Source organism: Hippichthys cyanospilos, chromosome 8 (assembly GCF_059441005.1).
Source record: "Hippichthys cyanospilos isolate Australia breed blue-spotted pipefish chromosome 8, RoL_Hcya_1.0, whole genome shotgun sequence".
Lineage (NCBI taxonomy): Eukaryota > Metazoa > Chordata > Actinopteri > Syngnathiformes > Syngnathidae > Hippichthys > Hippichthys cyanospilos.
The window spans coordinates 23,201,918-23,219,694 of record NC_142376.1 but is presented as its reverse complement, the minus strand read 5'-3'; the positions used below and the strand labels follow the sequence as shown (position 1 = coordinate 23,219,694).

Below are 17,777 nucleotides of genomic sequence, written 5' to 3'. Positions count from 1 at the left end.
TACTTTTTTAAAATAAAAAATAAAAATAATTAAAAAAAATATTTTAAAAATAATAAAAACATAAAATAATAAAAAAATATATTAAAAATAAAAATAAATTAAAATAAATAAATAAAAATAAAAAATAATAATAAATAAAAAGTCCCAACCCCCTTTCTTACCGACCAATGAAGGCTTGACCCTCCCCCCTCCTTTTTAAAAAACAAAAAAAAAAAGTTTTTTTTCAACAAAAATCGCTTTGTCCGGAAAAAAACCCCACAAACATTTAAAAATGGACAACTCGGATGACACAGTGGATGGAAGGTTGCCAAAGGTCATCAGCGGTGGTCTCCTGACAAGCAGTTGCGTAAAGAGGAGTAAGATGAGTATGAAACCCAGGTAGAGGAAGATTTGTGTTGGAACACGAATCACGTGACCTCTCTTGTTCTTTCTCTCCCTCCTAATCAGTCGCGAGTCAAACAAAACCCACCTACTTATTTAAAAAAAAAATAAAAAAATCGCAGGGGTTCAGTCGCTGCATTTGTCATGGCCCACTTTGACTTATGGCAAAGTGTTGCTGAGACTCATCGTCCTCATCACCATCCAGCAAAAGGTAATACTCTTTTCCCACATGTTTTCTTTAAGAGTCGGTGTTTTCACTTTTTTTTTGCTTTTCGGATAGCTCTCCATATACCGAGGGTTAATCAGCTGACACGTTCTATCAAAAAAAAGGTTAGGGCCTGAAAAGCTAATACACTTTTCTTTCTTTCTTCACCTCCATGTTAAAATGAAAATACATATTTTCTTATTTCTTTTAAGATCTCTACATGGTTTGAATGTCAAGAACCATAATTTTTATATTTTACGGTTGAGGCTTATTTTGATGTTGATCTCAAACCTATCCTTAGGTATGCATCTTTGCATAAGGGTACCACCAACCCATACAAAGGTGATAACAATGCTGAGGAGTCACACAGTAAGTCAAGTCTGTTTGTATTTAATAGGGGGGGCATTGAAGGTCGCTGATAAGGCCTCGTAAAAAATACGGAAGTGGGGGATGGCCGGTACATTTCCTGTATAGATAACAGAGGAGGATGATAATAAAGAGGATGAGGAGGAGGACACACAGGCGCCGGGTGGTGTGTATGTGTGGGTGTGACGGCAGCGATAGCAACGGCAGCAGCGAAAGCAGCATCAGTAACAGCAGCCTCAGCACCAGCAGCGGGACCTTCAACGACACGCATCTTTACAAAGTTTGTGTTTTTTAAATATTGGCTCTCGCAACCACAATGGAAGACAATCAGATTAGACAATAGATTTGGATACTGTTGATGCAGTCTCACCAGTGTCACCTTTGCCTTTATCGCAACCTGTACCGTCACAATTGGTGAGGCTAGTTGCCGGAATGAATACTGCTGCGGCAGAACAACATCAATACCCGCAAACATCGTTTGAAGAAGAGGCCGATCCTTTTGAAGCTATCCGCCAAATAGACGATTTTGTGGATTTTTTTCAACCCTTTGGAATCAGCGCTAGAGCATCTTAATCAAGCTAATGCTGATGTGGAAATGGCAGTGGGGTCACAGACTCTGTCTAACGCCGAGGTTTCACCAGTGTCATCGCAATCCTTTGATGAGGTTTTACCGTGGTCCTCGCAATCGCTAACCGATCAACCGTTATCGCAATCGCTATTATCGCAATCCGTTGATGACGTTTTACCAGGGTCCTCGCAATTGCTATCTTCGCAATCCGTTGATGAAGTTTTACCGTGGTCCTCGCAATCCGATGATGAGGTTTTACCGTGGTCCTCGCAATTGCCATCATCGCAATCCGTTGATGAGGTTTCACCACCTGTAACGTCACAACCCACCCCATCCCCAATTAATGATGCAGTCTCACCAGCATCAAGAAGTGGGTGATAAAAAAGAGACCCAATTTCAACAACATTGAAATCAGGAGACGTTTAAATGATCCGCTACCAGAGGGCAGTACCGATTTTGTTTCATATTATACATCCATCGAAAATAATATAAAGGAAGGGGTTCATGAGGTAATCGAATTGTCAAACTCCGGCGATATCGTTCAGGCCGAAATTTCAACCAGAGACGCACGAGTACACAGCATACACCAGGCTCGAGATGACCCGGTGGAGCTCGAGGAGGGGATCAGTAATTTACTCGAACATTTAACCCAATCCAACACACAAGCTTTGTCCAATGCAGAGCTTGAACTCGTTGTGCAGATTGTGACCGATATCAGAGGAGGTGGAGGGGTCAGACAGAGAGCGATCCAATTACAAGATAGGTTCGACTGTCAAACGTCAATCAGCCTGAGGGACATAGACAAATTTGAAAGACTCATCAAACGCAAAATTGTGGTCATGTACAGATCGGATGAAGATCGTTCCATGTCATTCTATGAAACACATTATCCCAAAACAGCCGACAATTTGTACCTGTTGTTGTTAGATGGACACTATTATGGGATAAAGGCGATCAACAAATTTCTCGGGTACGGTTACGTCTGTCACTATTGTTTTAGAGGGCACATGGACAAGCGACTACATACTGTATCTGTCCTTGGCATTGTCACATATGCCTGGATCCTACGTGCAAACAACGCCCTTTGGAATTAATACGTTGTAAACACTGTAACAAAGTATGTCAGAACAAGGCCTGTTTCGCGAAACACAAAGAGCGAAGGGGGGGCGACCAAACAGTAACTGCGAGACGTACAAAAATTGTACAGCATGCCTATTGAATTATTACGTCAAACCACCGGGGGGCAGCACAAAACATAAATGCCCCGTGGTGAAATGCATTGTCTGTGGGGAGGCCTTAGACAAAAAAAGCGATGCGACGCCTTCCACCCCCCACCGTTGTTACATTCAGCCCATGGAGGCTGAACCTCCTTGCAAACAGATCATTTACAATGATTTTGAAACGTTCTTGGATGCAGATGGGTGTCACAAACTTTCTCACACGAGTCCATTCAATACCTGCAGTAGGTAATGCACAGCCAAAATGTGCATATCAGACACGCTCAGAACAGCGGTGAAGTGCAAATTGCTGGTCACTACGTAGACGGTTACTCCGAATCTAACGAGAAAAAAATACTGTGGGAATTCGAAGGATGTTTTCATCACGGCTGTGCGGAATGTTTTGACCTTGAGCAACGATGCCCCATGACAAAAAGAAAAGTTCGAAGCCAGTCAAAAAAAGCTGGCAACGTTGAGAAGGGAAAAGGGTGTGACGCTGGTGGTGATGCAAGAACACGAGTGGGTTCGTATGAAAAAAATACATCCCGAGGTGAGAGAGTTTCTGAGTCATTCACAATTTCCACAGCCTCTTCACCCCCGTCAAGCCCTTTTCGGGGGGAGAACTACCCCCTATGTGTTGCGTTACACAGCGACACCTGACGAACGTGTGCTGTACGTGGACGTCACTTCCTTGAACCCGTATATCAACAGCACTTGTAGGTATCCTGTGGGACATCCGACAATCATCCACAGCAATTTTGATGACCCCCGCCTCTATTTCAGACTCATCAGAGCCACGGTCAATCCACCTCAAGGTCTCTATTTGCCCCTGCTCTATTACAAAACGGCGAAAGGTAAACTAGTGTTTACACTTTGTCGAACCTGCGCTTAAATGAACAACCAGGCAAGTCCGTGCATGCATGTGTCCCGAGCAGAGGTGTTTGACCAGGGTTTGGGTGACGCCCGAATTCACAAAGGCCCTCGATCTGGGGCACATTGTGGTGCACATTTCAGAGGTGTGGCATTTCGAATTGATCAGCGATAAAATTTTCAAAGGGTACATGCACACCTTTCTCAAGGGGAAGCAAGAGGCGTCGGGGTATCCTTCCGTCGTCGACCAGGCCGGTCGGGAGAAATATATTGCTGACTACAAAACCCATCAAACAATTCAATTAGACGCTTCCAAAATTAATCTAAACCCCGGAAAAAGACAGGTGTCCAAACTGTGCCTGAACAATTTATGGGGAAAATTAGGGCAGCGCGACAATTTGACACAAACCGCGATTGTGTCCAAACCCGACAAATTTTTTAAATGTCTTTTTTCAGGGCTGTACGAGATCAAGTTCATTCACTTCCACAACGATCAAATGTGCATGCTGCAGTACTGCTACAGGGAGCGTTGCTTGACCCCGCCTGCCAAGATGACCAATATATTTGCGGCGTGTTTGACCACCACCTGCGCACGTCTCAAAATGTACGGCTATATGGAAAAGTTGCAAAAGAGGGTTTTGTACACGGACACCGACAGCCTGATCTACACAGTTAGGGAGGAGGAGAAGGAGTTGGAGCTGGGGGATTAACAGGGCGATTTGGCGGATGAGTTGATGTTGGGTTTGAAATGTTGGGTTTGAAGTGGGCTCGATACCCCACAAATGACCCAAGGAGAGGTGTAAATAACAACACAGGAGTCAGAGATTAAGTTTTACCACTGCAGTGGAGAGAGCTCGAAAGAAAGCGTGACCATGTCAGCCTCGTTGCAAAGTCTCTCTTCCCTCTCTCTCTCCGAGCTTTCGGACTGCAGTCTTTGTATTAAAAAACTGTTAGTGAGGTGTGGGGGTCTCACATTCCAACCGTCACACAACATGAGCATTGTGCACCGTGGCAGAACTTGCAGATAACTTGCGATTCAGGCCTTGACCTTGACATTGTTTTTAACACACACACACACTTATGAGATAAAGAGGCGCTGTGATGTCTGAAAAAGTAACAGTTAGAGTACATGAAGCAAAGCTGTTGTACTAATGAATCAGCCTGAAAAGTAACAATTAAAATACATAAAGCAAAGCTGTTGCACTATTAAATCAGCCAGTTTATCTTACAGTTGAATAACGACAGTATCCAGGAATTTGTCTTCGCAGGGCCCAAACCAGGAGGGACAAGAAAACGGTGATAAAAGTGAAAGGCATCACCCAGTCCTTCGAGAGTTCCCAAAGCATCAATTTTGATAGTGTTAGGGAGTTGGTCGAACGGTACATCTATGCAGCAGATGACCGCTCAGGGGCGATTGAGACACCTCAGCACACTATCAAAGGTGTGACAAAAAAGGTTTTCACCTAAAAAACGCATCATTCATGAAAAACGTCCGGGTGGTGCATGACAAACGCCGTTATTTGGCAGACGGTACAAGTCTTCCATTTGGTTACTATAGTGTATGCATTTTTTTTCTGTAAAAAAAAATTGGAATTTGACAAAGTTGATTGACACTGATCCTAGATTAGAACCGCCCTTCTCTTGTTTAATGGCGGGTCCTAGCGGGTGCGGTAAAACTTATTTTGTGAAGAGCGTTTTAGAAAATGTTGATCATGTGATAAAGAAAGCTCCTGACAACATCATATGGATTTATACCTCTTATCAACCGCTGTACAACGACCTTCGAAAACTGAATAAAAAAATCAAATTCGTCAAAGGTCTGCCTGATTCATTTGAGGATGAAAGTTTGTTTCCCGCCTTTCAGAGTCATCTGATCATCATGGACGATGTCATCTTGAAAGTTTGTTTCCAGCCTTTCAGAGTCATCTGATCATCATGGACGATGTCATCTTTCAAGCCTCTGAGCATCCTGAGGTGGTGAAAATTTTCACGCAGTACAGACATCACAGGAATATGAGCATCCTCTTGTTGACCCAAAACATTTTCCATCAAGGGAAGTATAGCCGTACCATCAGTTTAAACAGTAATTATATCGTGTTGTTTAAAAAACCCCGAGATAAGTTACAGACGAGTATTTTAACAAATCAGATTTTGCCTTCAAATAAAACGTATTTTTTGGAAAGTTTTGAAGACGCCACTCAAGACGCCCACGGCTATTTATTGGTGGATCTGACGCCTACCTGTCCAGAACACTACGGATAGAGATCGGGTGTACTGACCAGTCAGTGGCCCATCGTTTGCATCCCCCAAAACAAAATACGATGACAAAACTTTTAAAAATAAAGGCTCATCTTATCAAGAAGCTGTTTCACGCCAAGCCCAAGAGACGTAAACACATACTTTTACGAGGTCCCGCTAGTTTGGTGAAGGCACTCTGTGAGATTGCGCTGAACCTGCTAAAACATAGGTGTCAAACTCAAGGCCCGGGGGCCAGATCCGGCCCACCACATCAATTTATGTGGCCCGCGAAATCCTGGGGAAACTTCAAATTTCTGGTTAAATTACTAAATTTGCAAAGTTGTCCTCAACATTTAAAAATTTGGAGGTAAAAATAACAAGCATTTTTTGTTCCCAATATCTCTTTTGAGCAGTTTTTACTGGGCTATTAGTTAGATTATTAGTTAGAAGTGTGACAAACACACCTAAAATTGATTTGATTTAACAATTATACCGGCCCTCTGACAAAAATTATAACTTCAATGCGGCCCCCGATAAATATGAGTTCGACACCCCTGTGCTAAAAGGACACATACCTTTAAATCGATCACAATTCAAGAAACTGAAAAAGCAAAAGAAGTTCATCAGACTATTGGCCGATAAAAAGAAAAGTTTGGCTAAAAAACGAACTGTGTTGGTGCAAAAGTGTGGTTTTATATTCCCGCTGTTGGCTGCCCTCGCCCCTGTTTTGGGGAGTGTTGTCGGAGGCCTGTTAATAGATAAGGCTGAAAAAATGTTTCTCGTTTCCCCCCGTCAACTGGAGCGACTCAGCAAACCCTCCCCCACCATCCGCAATACGGCCGAACATGAATTGGATTTAAGAATGAAGAAGGTGTTGGAATATAACTCTCTGAACCAATATGACAAAATTAAAAAATATCAAGCTCTGATGCAACTTTATTTAGGACTCATCCAACAAGACAAGAAGGACCAAGTGCCGATCAGGTTGACGCTTCCGCAAGAAAGCCTCCAAGATCATGAACCCCCTCATGGCGAAAGGCCGGAACAGGTGGGCGATGCGAGTTGAAACGACATCTTGCAAGCCCGATCTCACCGTTTCCGCCTCTTATGTGCTGAAACAATTAGAAGACTTTGAAAGAGGATGGACCTGGCGTCATGAGTTTATCTTCAGAGGGGAGCCGCTGAGAGGTTCTCATATGGTTGATTTATTGAAACATCTGATGGCTAATAGCACTAAAAAGGTCAAAACACTTCAGCCTCACGGCTGGGAGGAGTTCATGTGCACCCTTTCGGAGCTCAATGTACCCGAGAGCGCCATGTCTAACCGCCAAGCGTGTGAACAATTGAGGCGGCTGAAAAATGAAGAGGAGGCGCGAGAGTTGTCTCGTCGAGAGAAGACATGGAAAAACGAAGAGGAGGAGGAGGATGAGGAGGAGGATGAGGAGGAGGAGGAGGCAGCGCGGGAGTTGGCGAGCGGCAACTCCCGAAGAAAGAAGGAAAAAAAACATTGTCCAAAACCGTGAAATGGTTAGAGTATTAAACAAAGGTGCTATGTATGTGTAAAAGAAAAAATACAGACATCCATATTCTGTATCGCATTTATTCTGTATCAAATAAAAAAAGATTGGACAACCATACTTGTTATAGACAATGACATTTTTTAAATTGGAGAAAACAATGCCTTAGGTGACTCTTGCCACCGTCTTTTCACAAAAGCGGTTACCATCGCATCATTAGCGATGACGTCATCATGATAACATTCTAATACTTTTTGGTAAGACATTCCACATCCTCTTAACGTCAGATAGTACACACAGTGTTGACCGCAGATGCTTGACGTTTTGTGTTGTAGTTGGCGATTGTGGTCGACGATTCGGTTTGCACACTTTTCCAAGAAATGTTTAATACTCGTCGGGTAGTAAAAAAAAGTCAGGGGGGAAATCCAAACGGATCGAAAAAAGTAGATGAGCCATCCTTCTCCAGCGTTAAAGCCAGCCAATGTTCTCCCGGACATCCGTGACTGTCTTTGCTAAACATGGCGGCGACAAATGGACTTTTTAAAGATTCCAGTGATTAGTTCAACAGGGCTACGATGATGGCTCTGTAGGAGTGGGTGGCGCTTGATTGTGAGATGACGTTATGTCCACCTGGGAGAAGCAGGTATTCAAGGGGTAATTTATAATTCCGACGCGCTCATTAGGCGCTAGGTCAGTACCGTCCCGATGCGTCACTTTTAGACGCAGATGCAGCTGGGTATCGGCTAGGTCCAGATATTTTAATCCATCCCCGGGGATTAAAAACTCCAGGGGGCCGTTTTGGGTAATGGCCGCCAGAGGGCGTATTTCCACATATTGTTTTTGTTCTACAGAAAGTTGAGTTAGCGGGCTGGAAAACAAATCCAGTTCACTCAAACCGCACTCTTGCGATTTGTAATGCAAAAGAGCCATTTTTTAAGAGAAAATGTCAGCGTTGCTTCAGCCTTCAGCGAAGCCTCAGCGCTTCCTTTTTGAAACTGTCTTCTTTTTTATAGCGCGTCTTCGTTTTTTATGCGGTCCGAGACGCTGTCCCGCAGGGCGTTTCATCGGCCTCCGCGCTAGGACCATTAAACCCAAACCCCCTTGAGCCCGGTATTTACGATGTAATCTCTCCATCACACGTCCGGCCACATCCGCTACCAGACCTTTGGCGGCCGTTTGTAAATGAGGCTTGGCTACGTTGAAGCCTTTTCTTACCAGGGGGGCTACGAAACGAAATCTTTGCAAAAATTGACCCGAGCCCTCGACCGTATTGAACAGGAGTGCCGTGATAACCCGAGAAGGACCCGCAGGCTTGACTCTCAGAATAATCCATGAAGCGGTACATATTTTATCTTGGTCTGAAATGCAGGGTGATGAGCACTTTGCCGTATTTAAAATTGAAGGGTTCGTTCTGGTCACTCCTTATGCTCACTCTTATTTGTTCTATATGTTTCTTGTTCACGGGAAGGTAATAAACAGGATTGAAGGATTTAAATACAATATCGCCGTATTTACCTTCAGAGGGCACTGTTCTTTACAAAGGAGCGTACGAATCGCCTACCGCTTGGTATTGAATCACATCCGTATATACGTACAAACGGTACTGACTGCCCTTTAAATCGGCAGGATGAGGCATCGGGTTTTAACATGAACCATTGATTAGGTACCATGCCCAGGATATAGGCCAAAGTACCTGTGAATAAAACTTTATGTCCCTCTCCACTCCGCCCGGTAAATCGTTGTAAGGCGTCGTCCTAACGGAATTGTATGTCCTTACTTATCTTTATTTTCAGAGTAACGTTTATTTCATGAGCCAGTTGTTCCAGGCGGTCAAAGACCCCTCCTTTCACGCTTAGGGCTATTGCCCGTGAGGATTTTTCAGCGTTCAAGGGCAGACAATCAAAAGTCGCAAATTGGACGGGTAAGTTATAAATTGTGGAGGGATATGAAATGTCTGTCATCCCTACCTCCCAGTCCTCTTCTAAATCTATGTGCTGAGCCAGTTTAACTCTAAACTCTGATATGCTATTGTCGGTAAAGACGTCTTTACTGGCGTTCAACGTCAAAGTAACATAAAATCCTTTTTTACTCGTCGGATCCATGACAGGTTTTGAAGAACGGTGTCGTTGTCTTATCTTTTTATATATGTACATATATAGCAGTCCTGCAATGGGGACGGATGTGACGTCAGGCCGCACTTTCCTAATTCAAACGCTGGGGTGTGTGTGCGTGTGTGCGTGTGTGTGTGTGTGCGTGTGTGTGTGTGTGTGTGTGTGTGTGTGTGTGTGTGTGTGTGTGTGTGTGTGTGTGTGTGTGTGTGTGTGTGTGTGTGTGTGAAACTCCTTTTAAAGAGCTGTCACCTGAGAAGCCTACGGTGGCCCTGAAGCGCAAATGAAAAAAACAAATACCGAAGCAAAATTGAAAAAAGAAAAACACATTTACAAAAGACGAAACAAAACGAAGAAAGAAAAACGCAATTCAAAAACAAAACGCAAAAAAGTAAAGAAAAAACTTTTTACAAAAATCGAAACGCACGCAACATTTTCACAAATGCACGCAATATTTCGAGAATCAAAACAAAGAAAGAAAAACGCATTTCAAAAGACAAAACAAAACAAAAAGAAAAACGCAATTCAAAAACAAAACGCAAAAAAAGAAAAGAAAAAACATAAGACGAAATGCACGCAACATTTTCGCAAACACGCACAACATTTTCACAAACGCATGCAAAATTTCGAGAAACACTATTATTTTAAGACCAAACCGGAAGTGGTGGGGGCGGGAAGGAAAAGTGGACTCACGACTGATTGGACGAGAAGGGGAAACCTGATTGGGCGTAAATTGACTTTTTATCTGGACAGGAGGCTTTTTTTTAATTTTGCTTCGGTATTTTTTTTTTTTTCATTTGCACTTCAGGGCCACCGTAGAAGCCGCTACCCAACTGTCAAATTTAGGCCAGCCCTTCCATCGAATAAGATATTGGTGCTCCCCAGCCACCGTACGTCTTTTCAAAAATTTCTCTACATGAAACACTCGTTCTTTTGTTATTTTCACCTTTTGTAATTCGTTCTCGTGGAACGCCCCTTCTATTTCCTCCCCGTCGTAATCTTTTAGTTTATAAACGGGGGGTATACGTTGTACACATTCAGATATGGTAAATAATTCGTCGGTGAAGGTCTGTTCGTATTTCTTGGCAAATATTCCGCGTAATTTAGAGATTCTAACGATGTCCCCCTTTTGAAGATGTGTTCCACATTTTTTAACTCCCTCAAACCGGATACCTCCGTACAGGCTGCGAAAAGCCTGCTTGGCGTTTTCCTTGTTAACTTGCATGGGTGTCATGCAGATACTTTTATGAAAACTGTGATTATAGCTCGTCACGAAGTCTTGTATGACGTTGACGTCGCGACGTGTATTTTTTGCGGTGAAATAGCGCCACATTCTAGTCTTCGGTGTTCTGTTGAATCTTTCGACCACTTGCGCCGTCAAATGGCTGGCTGTTGCGAAATGAGTAATATTGGGCGGACACTAGGACCATGTCTCTCACCCAGTAGGCATGTTGCTATGATCCTTTGATGCTTTGATCCTGTAGGCTTTGTCTTTCCTGTTTTGGACTTTGTTGTATGAGTTTTGTGATGGCATGCGAGGAGTAAAGATCTCCACTAACACAGCAACGTGTGGTTTCTTCGCCTCGCCACAAATGTTATATTTTTTCATCAATTTTTCAAAAGACTTGTTAAAAAACTCTTTTCCATTATCGGTCTGTATTTTTTTTCGGTACGCCGCTCTCCATGAATACAGACTCAAACGCTTTGACCACCGCCTCGGCCGTCTTACCTTTCAAGACCCTTGCATATGCAAGTTTGGAAAACACGTCGATAATCGTCAATATGTATTTGTGGCCGTCGTTGTATTTGCTTAGTGCTTGCATGTCGCTTAGATCAGCTTGGAATTGTCTTAAAGGGCCCTTGACAAAAACTATGTTTTGGGGAAAATTAAGTCGAGCAGGCTTGTGTAAAGTATATGCATCTTGCTCAGACAGGGAAGACTTCACTTGGCCCCGTTTCAGTTTTTTCCCCAAAGCATCTCGTACCCCTCTATGCAATCGTTCTACACCTCTAAAAGTAGCAGGATGTTCAACGTCTTCGCCGCCATCGTCAACTAATTTATGGCTAATACGGTCGTGGGTTAAAGCATTTATAAAGAAACCGTTCCTACAAACATTAAACGACTACAAGTCCCAGGAGGCCATGCAGCTGATGCCTCATCGAGGTCGGGACCAAAAAAAAAAAAAAATGTGTTGGTCATGAATGGTAGCACCATAACAGGCGCGGGATTCCCTTGAAAAAAACAAGACAATTGTTTTGGTCTTGAATGGCAGCACGATAACAGGCGTGGGATTCCTTTGGATATGGTGCACAACTAAATAAAATACTTTAGAGAGGTTGAATGAATGCTTTTTCCACCATTTTATTTATTTTATATTTATTGTTTCATAGGTAAGAACAAATCACAATGTGAAGACAAAATATTCTATTTGTTTTTTACAATGGATTTGATGAATGAAATCAACAGAATGGCTATTTTTTTAGTTACACCCGAGTAAAATAAAAAAAAAAAAAGGATACCTGTAGGTTTCTCAAATAGGTAAAATAAAAACATAATGATCGAGTAAAATAAAAAAAAAAAAAAAGGATACATGTAGGTGTCACGGCGGGGCATGGCGGTTTGAGGAGGTGCGGGATGCGGGAAAGGCGGAACCAATAACATGCAGGACAGACTGGGGTAGGCTCAAGTGAGGGTGATTTAATGATAAAGGCTATGTTGAAAGAAACGAAAAATTCAAAGTACAAACAAAAACGCTAAACTGAAACTTACTGGGGGCAACAAGGAACGTGAGGCAGCACGGGAAGGATGGGATCAGGGCAGCGCGAGGCAAGACAGCAAGGGGAAGACGTACAACAAGGACCAGGCAGCGCGGAAAATAAACAATGACCCGACAAGAATTTAATGCAAAATGGGAACTTAAATAGACTACACACTTAACGAGACGACACGACACAGCTAGGGGAGAGACGAAAGGCAGGGGAAGCTGATTGGATGCGAAGGAGGGCAGGTAAACAGGCAGGTGGACAAGATCAAACTAATGAGACAGCAAATGGAGATGCAGGGGAAAACAAAACTTGAAACTAGAACTTAGGAACATGAACAAAACCCAAAGAAAACAACAAACCCCAACCACACATGACAGTAGGTTCCTCAACTAGGTAAAATAAAAACATAATGATCGAGTAAAATTAAAAAAGAGGATACATGTAGGTTTCTCATCTAGGTGAACTAAAAAAAAAAAATGAGCAGCACAAGAAAAAACATGTCAGGTTTGACGAGTAATGAGGGAGACCACCTGACATACCACAATGGGTGTCGCTTTCTTCTCAATAAAATCTTGAAATGCTCTAGCTGCAGCGGGGATGTCTACAGGTATATTGTGTTCCTGACGGTATTTTACACAGTCGATAAACAGGGCTATAAAGGTTAATTTAGGCCCGCTGAAGGCCTTTCAGCACACCATAACACTGTATACGCTTTAATTGTATCAACTAGGCCACCAAAACCTTCCTCCATCCCCACTTTTTCCACCATTTTTTCCCACAACCCCTCAGGTGAATACCCCCTGACTTTTGCCATGAGCGCTGTCATGACTTTGTAAGTTGTATCCGAGGACGGCTCATCCTGTATAAATTATAAATATATAAATCCAAAAAAACAGACCAATTAGGCAGTTCATAGTAATGCCGAAGGAAGATTTTTCTCATAATATAACCCATTTTGTTTTTTGTTTTGTTTTTAACGAGGTGCATTGTAAAACTCTTCGAGTTGGGCTACAGCCTGGTCTGAGAGAGAGCCTTCCCCGCCGCGTGATGTTACTTCAAATAAGAGCTCAAAGACCTTGCTTTCTTGAGCGTATTCCAGTAAAACTGTGTCGGCCACAGTCTTCACTTTCTCATAATCTGGCTCGAGGTGGTACAGAGTCCGTGTTTTAATAATACTAGGTATGAAATTCTCTGTGTAGAGCTCGTCTTTCACACCTTTGAAGTGGTTGGCTAAGTAGACGTCTACCTCATGCACAAATAGACACGAATGCTGCTTTTGACTAGGATGGCCTACAGTGCAGCCATGACATGTTTTTTTGATATATCTCTGCAAGGCTTGAGCTAAAACAGGGGTGTCCAAAGTCGGTCCTCGAGGGCCGCTGTCCTACATGTTTTCCAGGTTTCCTTTCCTGACACACCTGATTTTAATGATCAGCTCATCAGCAAGCTCAGAAGAAACCTGATAACGAACCTGATCATTTGGATCAGGTGTGTCAGGAAAGGAAACCTGGAAAACATGCAGGACAGCGGCCCTCGAGGACCGACTTTGGACACCACTGAGCTAAAAGATGACTAACCGCGTGTTTTATACAGTTATAGTCAACTAAACCGATCCAATGATCAACCTTCTTCTTCAGCAAAGGTCAAACCAGCTTCTCGTCACTCACGTGAGTGGTGTCTGATGATGTTGTTTGCTCAAGGTCATCTGATTCCTGCTACTGCTCCTCCTGCACCTGCCATTACAAAGATGAGACGGCTTCTTCTTCTTCTTCTTCTCCCGATGATTCGGGGCTCGGTAATGCGCTGACCCAAAGGGACTGTGTACCGGCCTCTGGAGAAAAGGCCTCACGCCAGCGAAGACGTCAAGGTGATCGGTGCAGGTACAGCGGTAGGCCATTTGGCCGACGGTACGGGCTGAAGTATGATAATTCAGGTAGGTCAGGGTGACCTTCTGTACCCCACAGAGGTTGAGATGCTTCTGCTGTTTTCTCCTCAGGAGGTGGAAGCACATTCTTGTTAGAGGAAGAAGAATAAGCTGTTAAGAACACATCATCTGATCTTGAAGGAAGAGAAGACGTTAATGTATCCACCTGGCCAGGCTCTGCTGATGGCTTGTCCTCAGAAGACGTCAGGCCTCCTAACGGCTGCGGCGGCGACTGCTGCTGTTTATCGGGTAGGTCTGAGTCCGAGTCCAGAGTTACCAGTGGGATAGGCCGTATAAAATTGCCAAGGCAAATCACGTCATCATCATCAGCCTCCACCCCCTCCACAGAGGGGTCAGGGTCATCTCCGCCCCTCATCTCGACCTCTCGGCCAGGTTCGCCCGAAATCGCATCGTAATCATCGTACTGAGCACGATGCTTTTCCCGGGATAGAGGGCAGCCATTGTCGCCGGTTATCGACTTTTAGTAGAAATGTGGGATAGTCTATGTTCAAACGCTTATAACACATCCTTTGGAAGAAGGTTTGGTTGACGCCCCCCAAATTAGCATAGGCCGCCAGTAGTAGAGTGATAACATGTTTTTTGTTATGTTTTTCTCTCATAAAAAAACAATCGCCCTTAGAGAGGTTGACCTTGGGGCATGATCAGCCTGTTCCTAGTGGAAGGGTCATCTTTATGCATGTTGAGACTTGTTCTGATGAAAAAAAAAAAAAAACTCGGGGAAGGTCACCTTTGGAAGGCGCTACATCGTTTTTCTTTTTTTCTCCACATCCACCTCGTTCAGCCAAAGGCGGCAGCTCAAGAAGAGTTCTGATATCTTATCAGCATATTCGGCCATTTTATTTTGCCGTTCGGATAATGGCAGGCTCAAGAGTTCCACAAACACTCCGCATTCATTGTTGAACGTTTCAAAAGTGAAAATCAGGTCGTCCAAACTGAGTGATGGTTCAATTCTCACCTTGCAAAACCAGTGGCTTGTAGTTGTGGTTTTAGAAATCCAGACAAAAGCCAAATCCTCCCAGGCGTCGATACTTTGGTGATGTTTGCGCAAAAACGTGGGTATCAGCTGTATCAAGACGCCCCAATCATTCGAATTGATCGTATGAAGAATCGGCCTCGCAGCACTCTTATCATCACGCATGTACAAACATAATTCGCCTAACTTGTAGACAAAGATGAAACCCCAGGAGGTGCTCGCTGATAAGGGCCAGTGTTGCTCCAGAGCTTTGAATGGCGGTTGTTGCATACGGCGTAAAATCATTCGCTCCTTCCGAGGGGGAGAAACCTCTGACGACGATGTACATCCTATTCGGATGGAAAAACATGTCTCAGAAATCATAATGGATGGAAAATCCCCTTTTTCTGCCAGTCGTGCAAACGGACAAAGACAAAGTGGCCCCAAGTTGAGGCGGCCGGACCCCCCGGCGATTTTTTTTGAAAAAATGTTTTCGTTTTTGTAAAAAGGGGGGGGGGGGGGTCAAGCTTTCATTGGTCGGTAAGAAAAGGGGGGTGGGACTTTTTATTTATTATTTTTTTATTATTTTATTTTTAATATATATTTTGTATTTTATGTTTTTATTATTTTTTAAATTATTTTTAAATATTTGTATTTTTTATTTCAAAAAAGTAGGAGGGCGGTCAGGGGGGAGGGCGGGCGGTCACTTTACTAACGGACGTCAAAGGGGTGGCCAAGAGGGCGGGACTTCCGGTTTTTTGAACGACCACATCCGGTGCGGGACCTATGAACATGTACGGTCACTACAGGTTATGACCTAACGGTCGAGGGGTCAAGGGGGCGGGACTTCCGGTTTTTTGAACGACCACATTCGGAGCGGGACCTATGAACATGTACGGTCACTACAGGTCATGACCTAACGGTCAAGGGGTCAAGGGGGCGGGACTTCCGCTTTTTGAGCAGTCAAAGGGGGCGGGGCTTGCTCTTATCTCTCCTGTCAATCTCGTTTGATGGCTGCTGTACACCCATTCTCTCTCTATGGTAGGATGGAACGGGAGATCCGCAGGTGCATTGGTGCAGCGTCTGCTGTGCCTGGATAGATGTAAACTTTTACAAGGCCCCTAATTTAGGAGTAAACGTTTAATCGACTTGCAGTAAACATTCACATTTCTGCAAATTTTAATCCTTTGGGGCATTTGTGAGGAAGTGGTAAAGATCCTCACGTAGCACCATGCAAAACGGACTTGTATCGTTTTAAGTCATTAAGTTAAAAAAAATAAACAATACCCGACTGTAGCTAAGACCTTGATACCCTGAACTGTTCCCCAAGTGCTCTGTAGCCTCCTCCTCCAGATGCAGAGCATATTTACCTTTTGTGTTTGAGGAAGACCTGTTTTCTGTTGTACAGTATATTTAGGTTTAGTATGCTTTCTTTTTTGTGGAACTTTGAGACTTAAGACATTTTCCCCCCCAAGTCCAAAGCATTTCAATGAGCGACAATTATATTTGGATTATCCCCATTTGAGGGGTGGCCCAGTTCCTCTTTACACACTTTTTTTAGTCGATAGTGATACTTGGTGCTCACTGGAAGGAATTGAGAAAAAGAAAAGGAATTGAGTAATTGACAAAAAGAAAATCAGTAAATAGATTTTTTTTTAAATTGTTGCTCACTGGAAGGAATTGGGAAAAAGAAAATGATTTTTTTTTTTTTTTTTTATCGGTGCTCACTGGAAGGAGTTGAGAAAAATAAAATTATATACATTTTTTTAAACACCGGTAGATTTCAAACAGTTGTGCTTACACTGCCCTAACCTAAACTAGTATTGTCAGTAGTAAAAAATGTGTATGGTACATGTGAGTGAAATGCAGGACAAAATAGTAAGTGGCTGAATAAGAATAACTTGAATGAACTAACAATGGAAAGCAAAAACCACTAAACGTTCTGTTTGCTCTTCAGCAGTTTTGTGCTATCTGTGAATGGTAACTGTATCTAAGACTGTATTTTAATATAGAAAATGTGATTCCAATATGTTTTTTGGAAAACCCGAACACTTCCAGTTTGGGGAAAAATGGATTGCCCACCCATTATATCAGTTTCACACTGTATAATCTTTGTGTAAATGAGAAATTGTAAGACCTTATTACATACAATTCAAATTATGCTTGCTTACATGATTCATTTAAAAACAAAGACCCTACATAAATGAGAATATGCAAAACAGCACTTTACTGCATAAGATGTGAAGGCATGCTACTCAAATTCATATTTATTGAGGGAAAAACAATGTTACACAATTAAAAAAAAAAATTGAATTAATGTACCACACATTTATGGATTATTTGAATGGAAATCATTTCATAGGAGTTGTTCATCTTAACAAGCTTTACATGTCTGATGGCATTAAAGCATCCAAATTAAAGCAGTAGGTACTTTATAACTCCAAAAATAATAATGATGCCTTTATTTTGTCAATCTACACATGCAAATGTGATTGCTATGCTTTAACGGTGTAGTGTTCTGAAGAGTAAATGGTGAGAAAATTGCATAGATTTTTTACACTCAGTGTGTACTGAAGCAGAAGACAAAATCATTACAAAAAATACAATGATGAAACTGAATCAGCAAAAATTAAAGGTGAACAAT

At 42.8% G+C, this 17,777-nt stretch overlaps 2 protein-coding genes and 1 long non-coding RNA gene across 11 annotated transcripts in view; 1 reads left to right on the top strand and 2 right to left on the bottom strand.

The window, feature by feature from the left end:
* Positions 1-7,734: 7,734 nt before the first annotated feature.
* LOC148420557 (uncharacterized) overlaps positions 7,735-17,777 on the top strand; it is an 11,982-nt gene continuing 1,939 nt past the window's right edge. For 2 of the 5 annotated variants that reach the window (XR_015866299.1, XR_015866296.1), the window contains exons 1-2: positions 8,976-9,283; positions 13,937-14,409. This is a non-coding gene — a long non-coding RNA (uncharacterized LOC148420557). Of the gene's footprint in view, positions 8,006-8,975; positions 9,284-10,081; positions 10,361-13,936; positions 14,410-17,777 lie in introns of those variants that run through there. The other 3 variants (XR_015866297.1, XR_015866298.1, XR_015866300.1) reach the window with 3 other exon arrangements.
* On the bottom strand, positions 13,794-15,593 carry LOC148420558 (uncharacterized). Its single transcript, XM_088420674.1, has 2 exons — positions 14,327-15,593; positions 13,794-14,248 (listed from the first exon to the last, which is right to left on the bottom strand). Exons 1-2 carry the CDS (start codon positions 14,534-14,536, stop codon positions 14,099-14,101), a joined length of 360 nt encoding a protein of 119 aa, XP_088276800.1. The 5' UTR covers positions 14,537-15,593; the 3' UTR covers positions 13,794-14,098.
* hells (helicase, lymphoid specific) overlaps positions 17,386-17,777 on the bottom strand; it is a 103,649-nt gene continuing 103,257 nt past the window's right edge. For all 5 annotated transcript variants that reach the window (XM_088420668.1, XM_088420669.1, XM_088420672.1 and 2 more), the window contains one exon: positions 17,386-17,777. This exon is cut by the window's right edge and continues 160 nt beyond it. The gene's annotated coding sequence lies outside the window, so the exon portion shown is untranslated.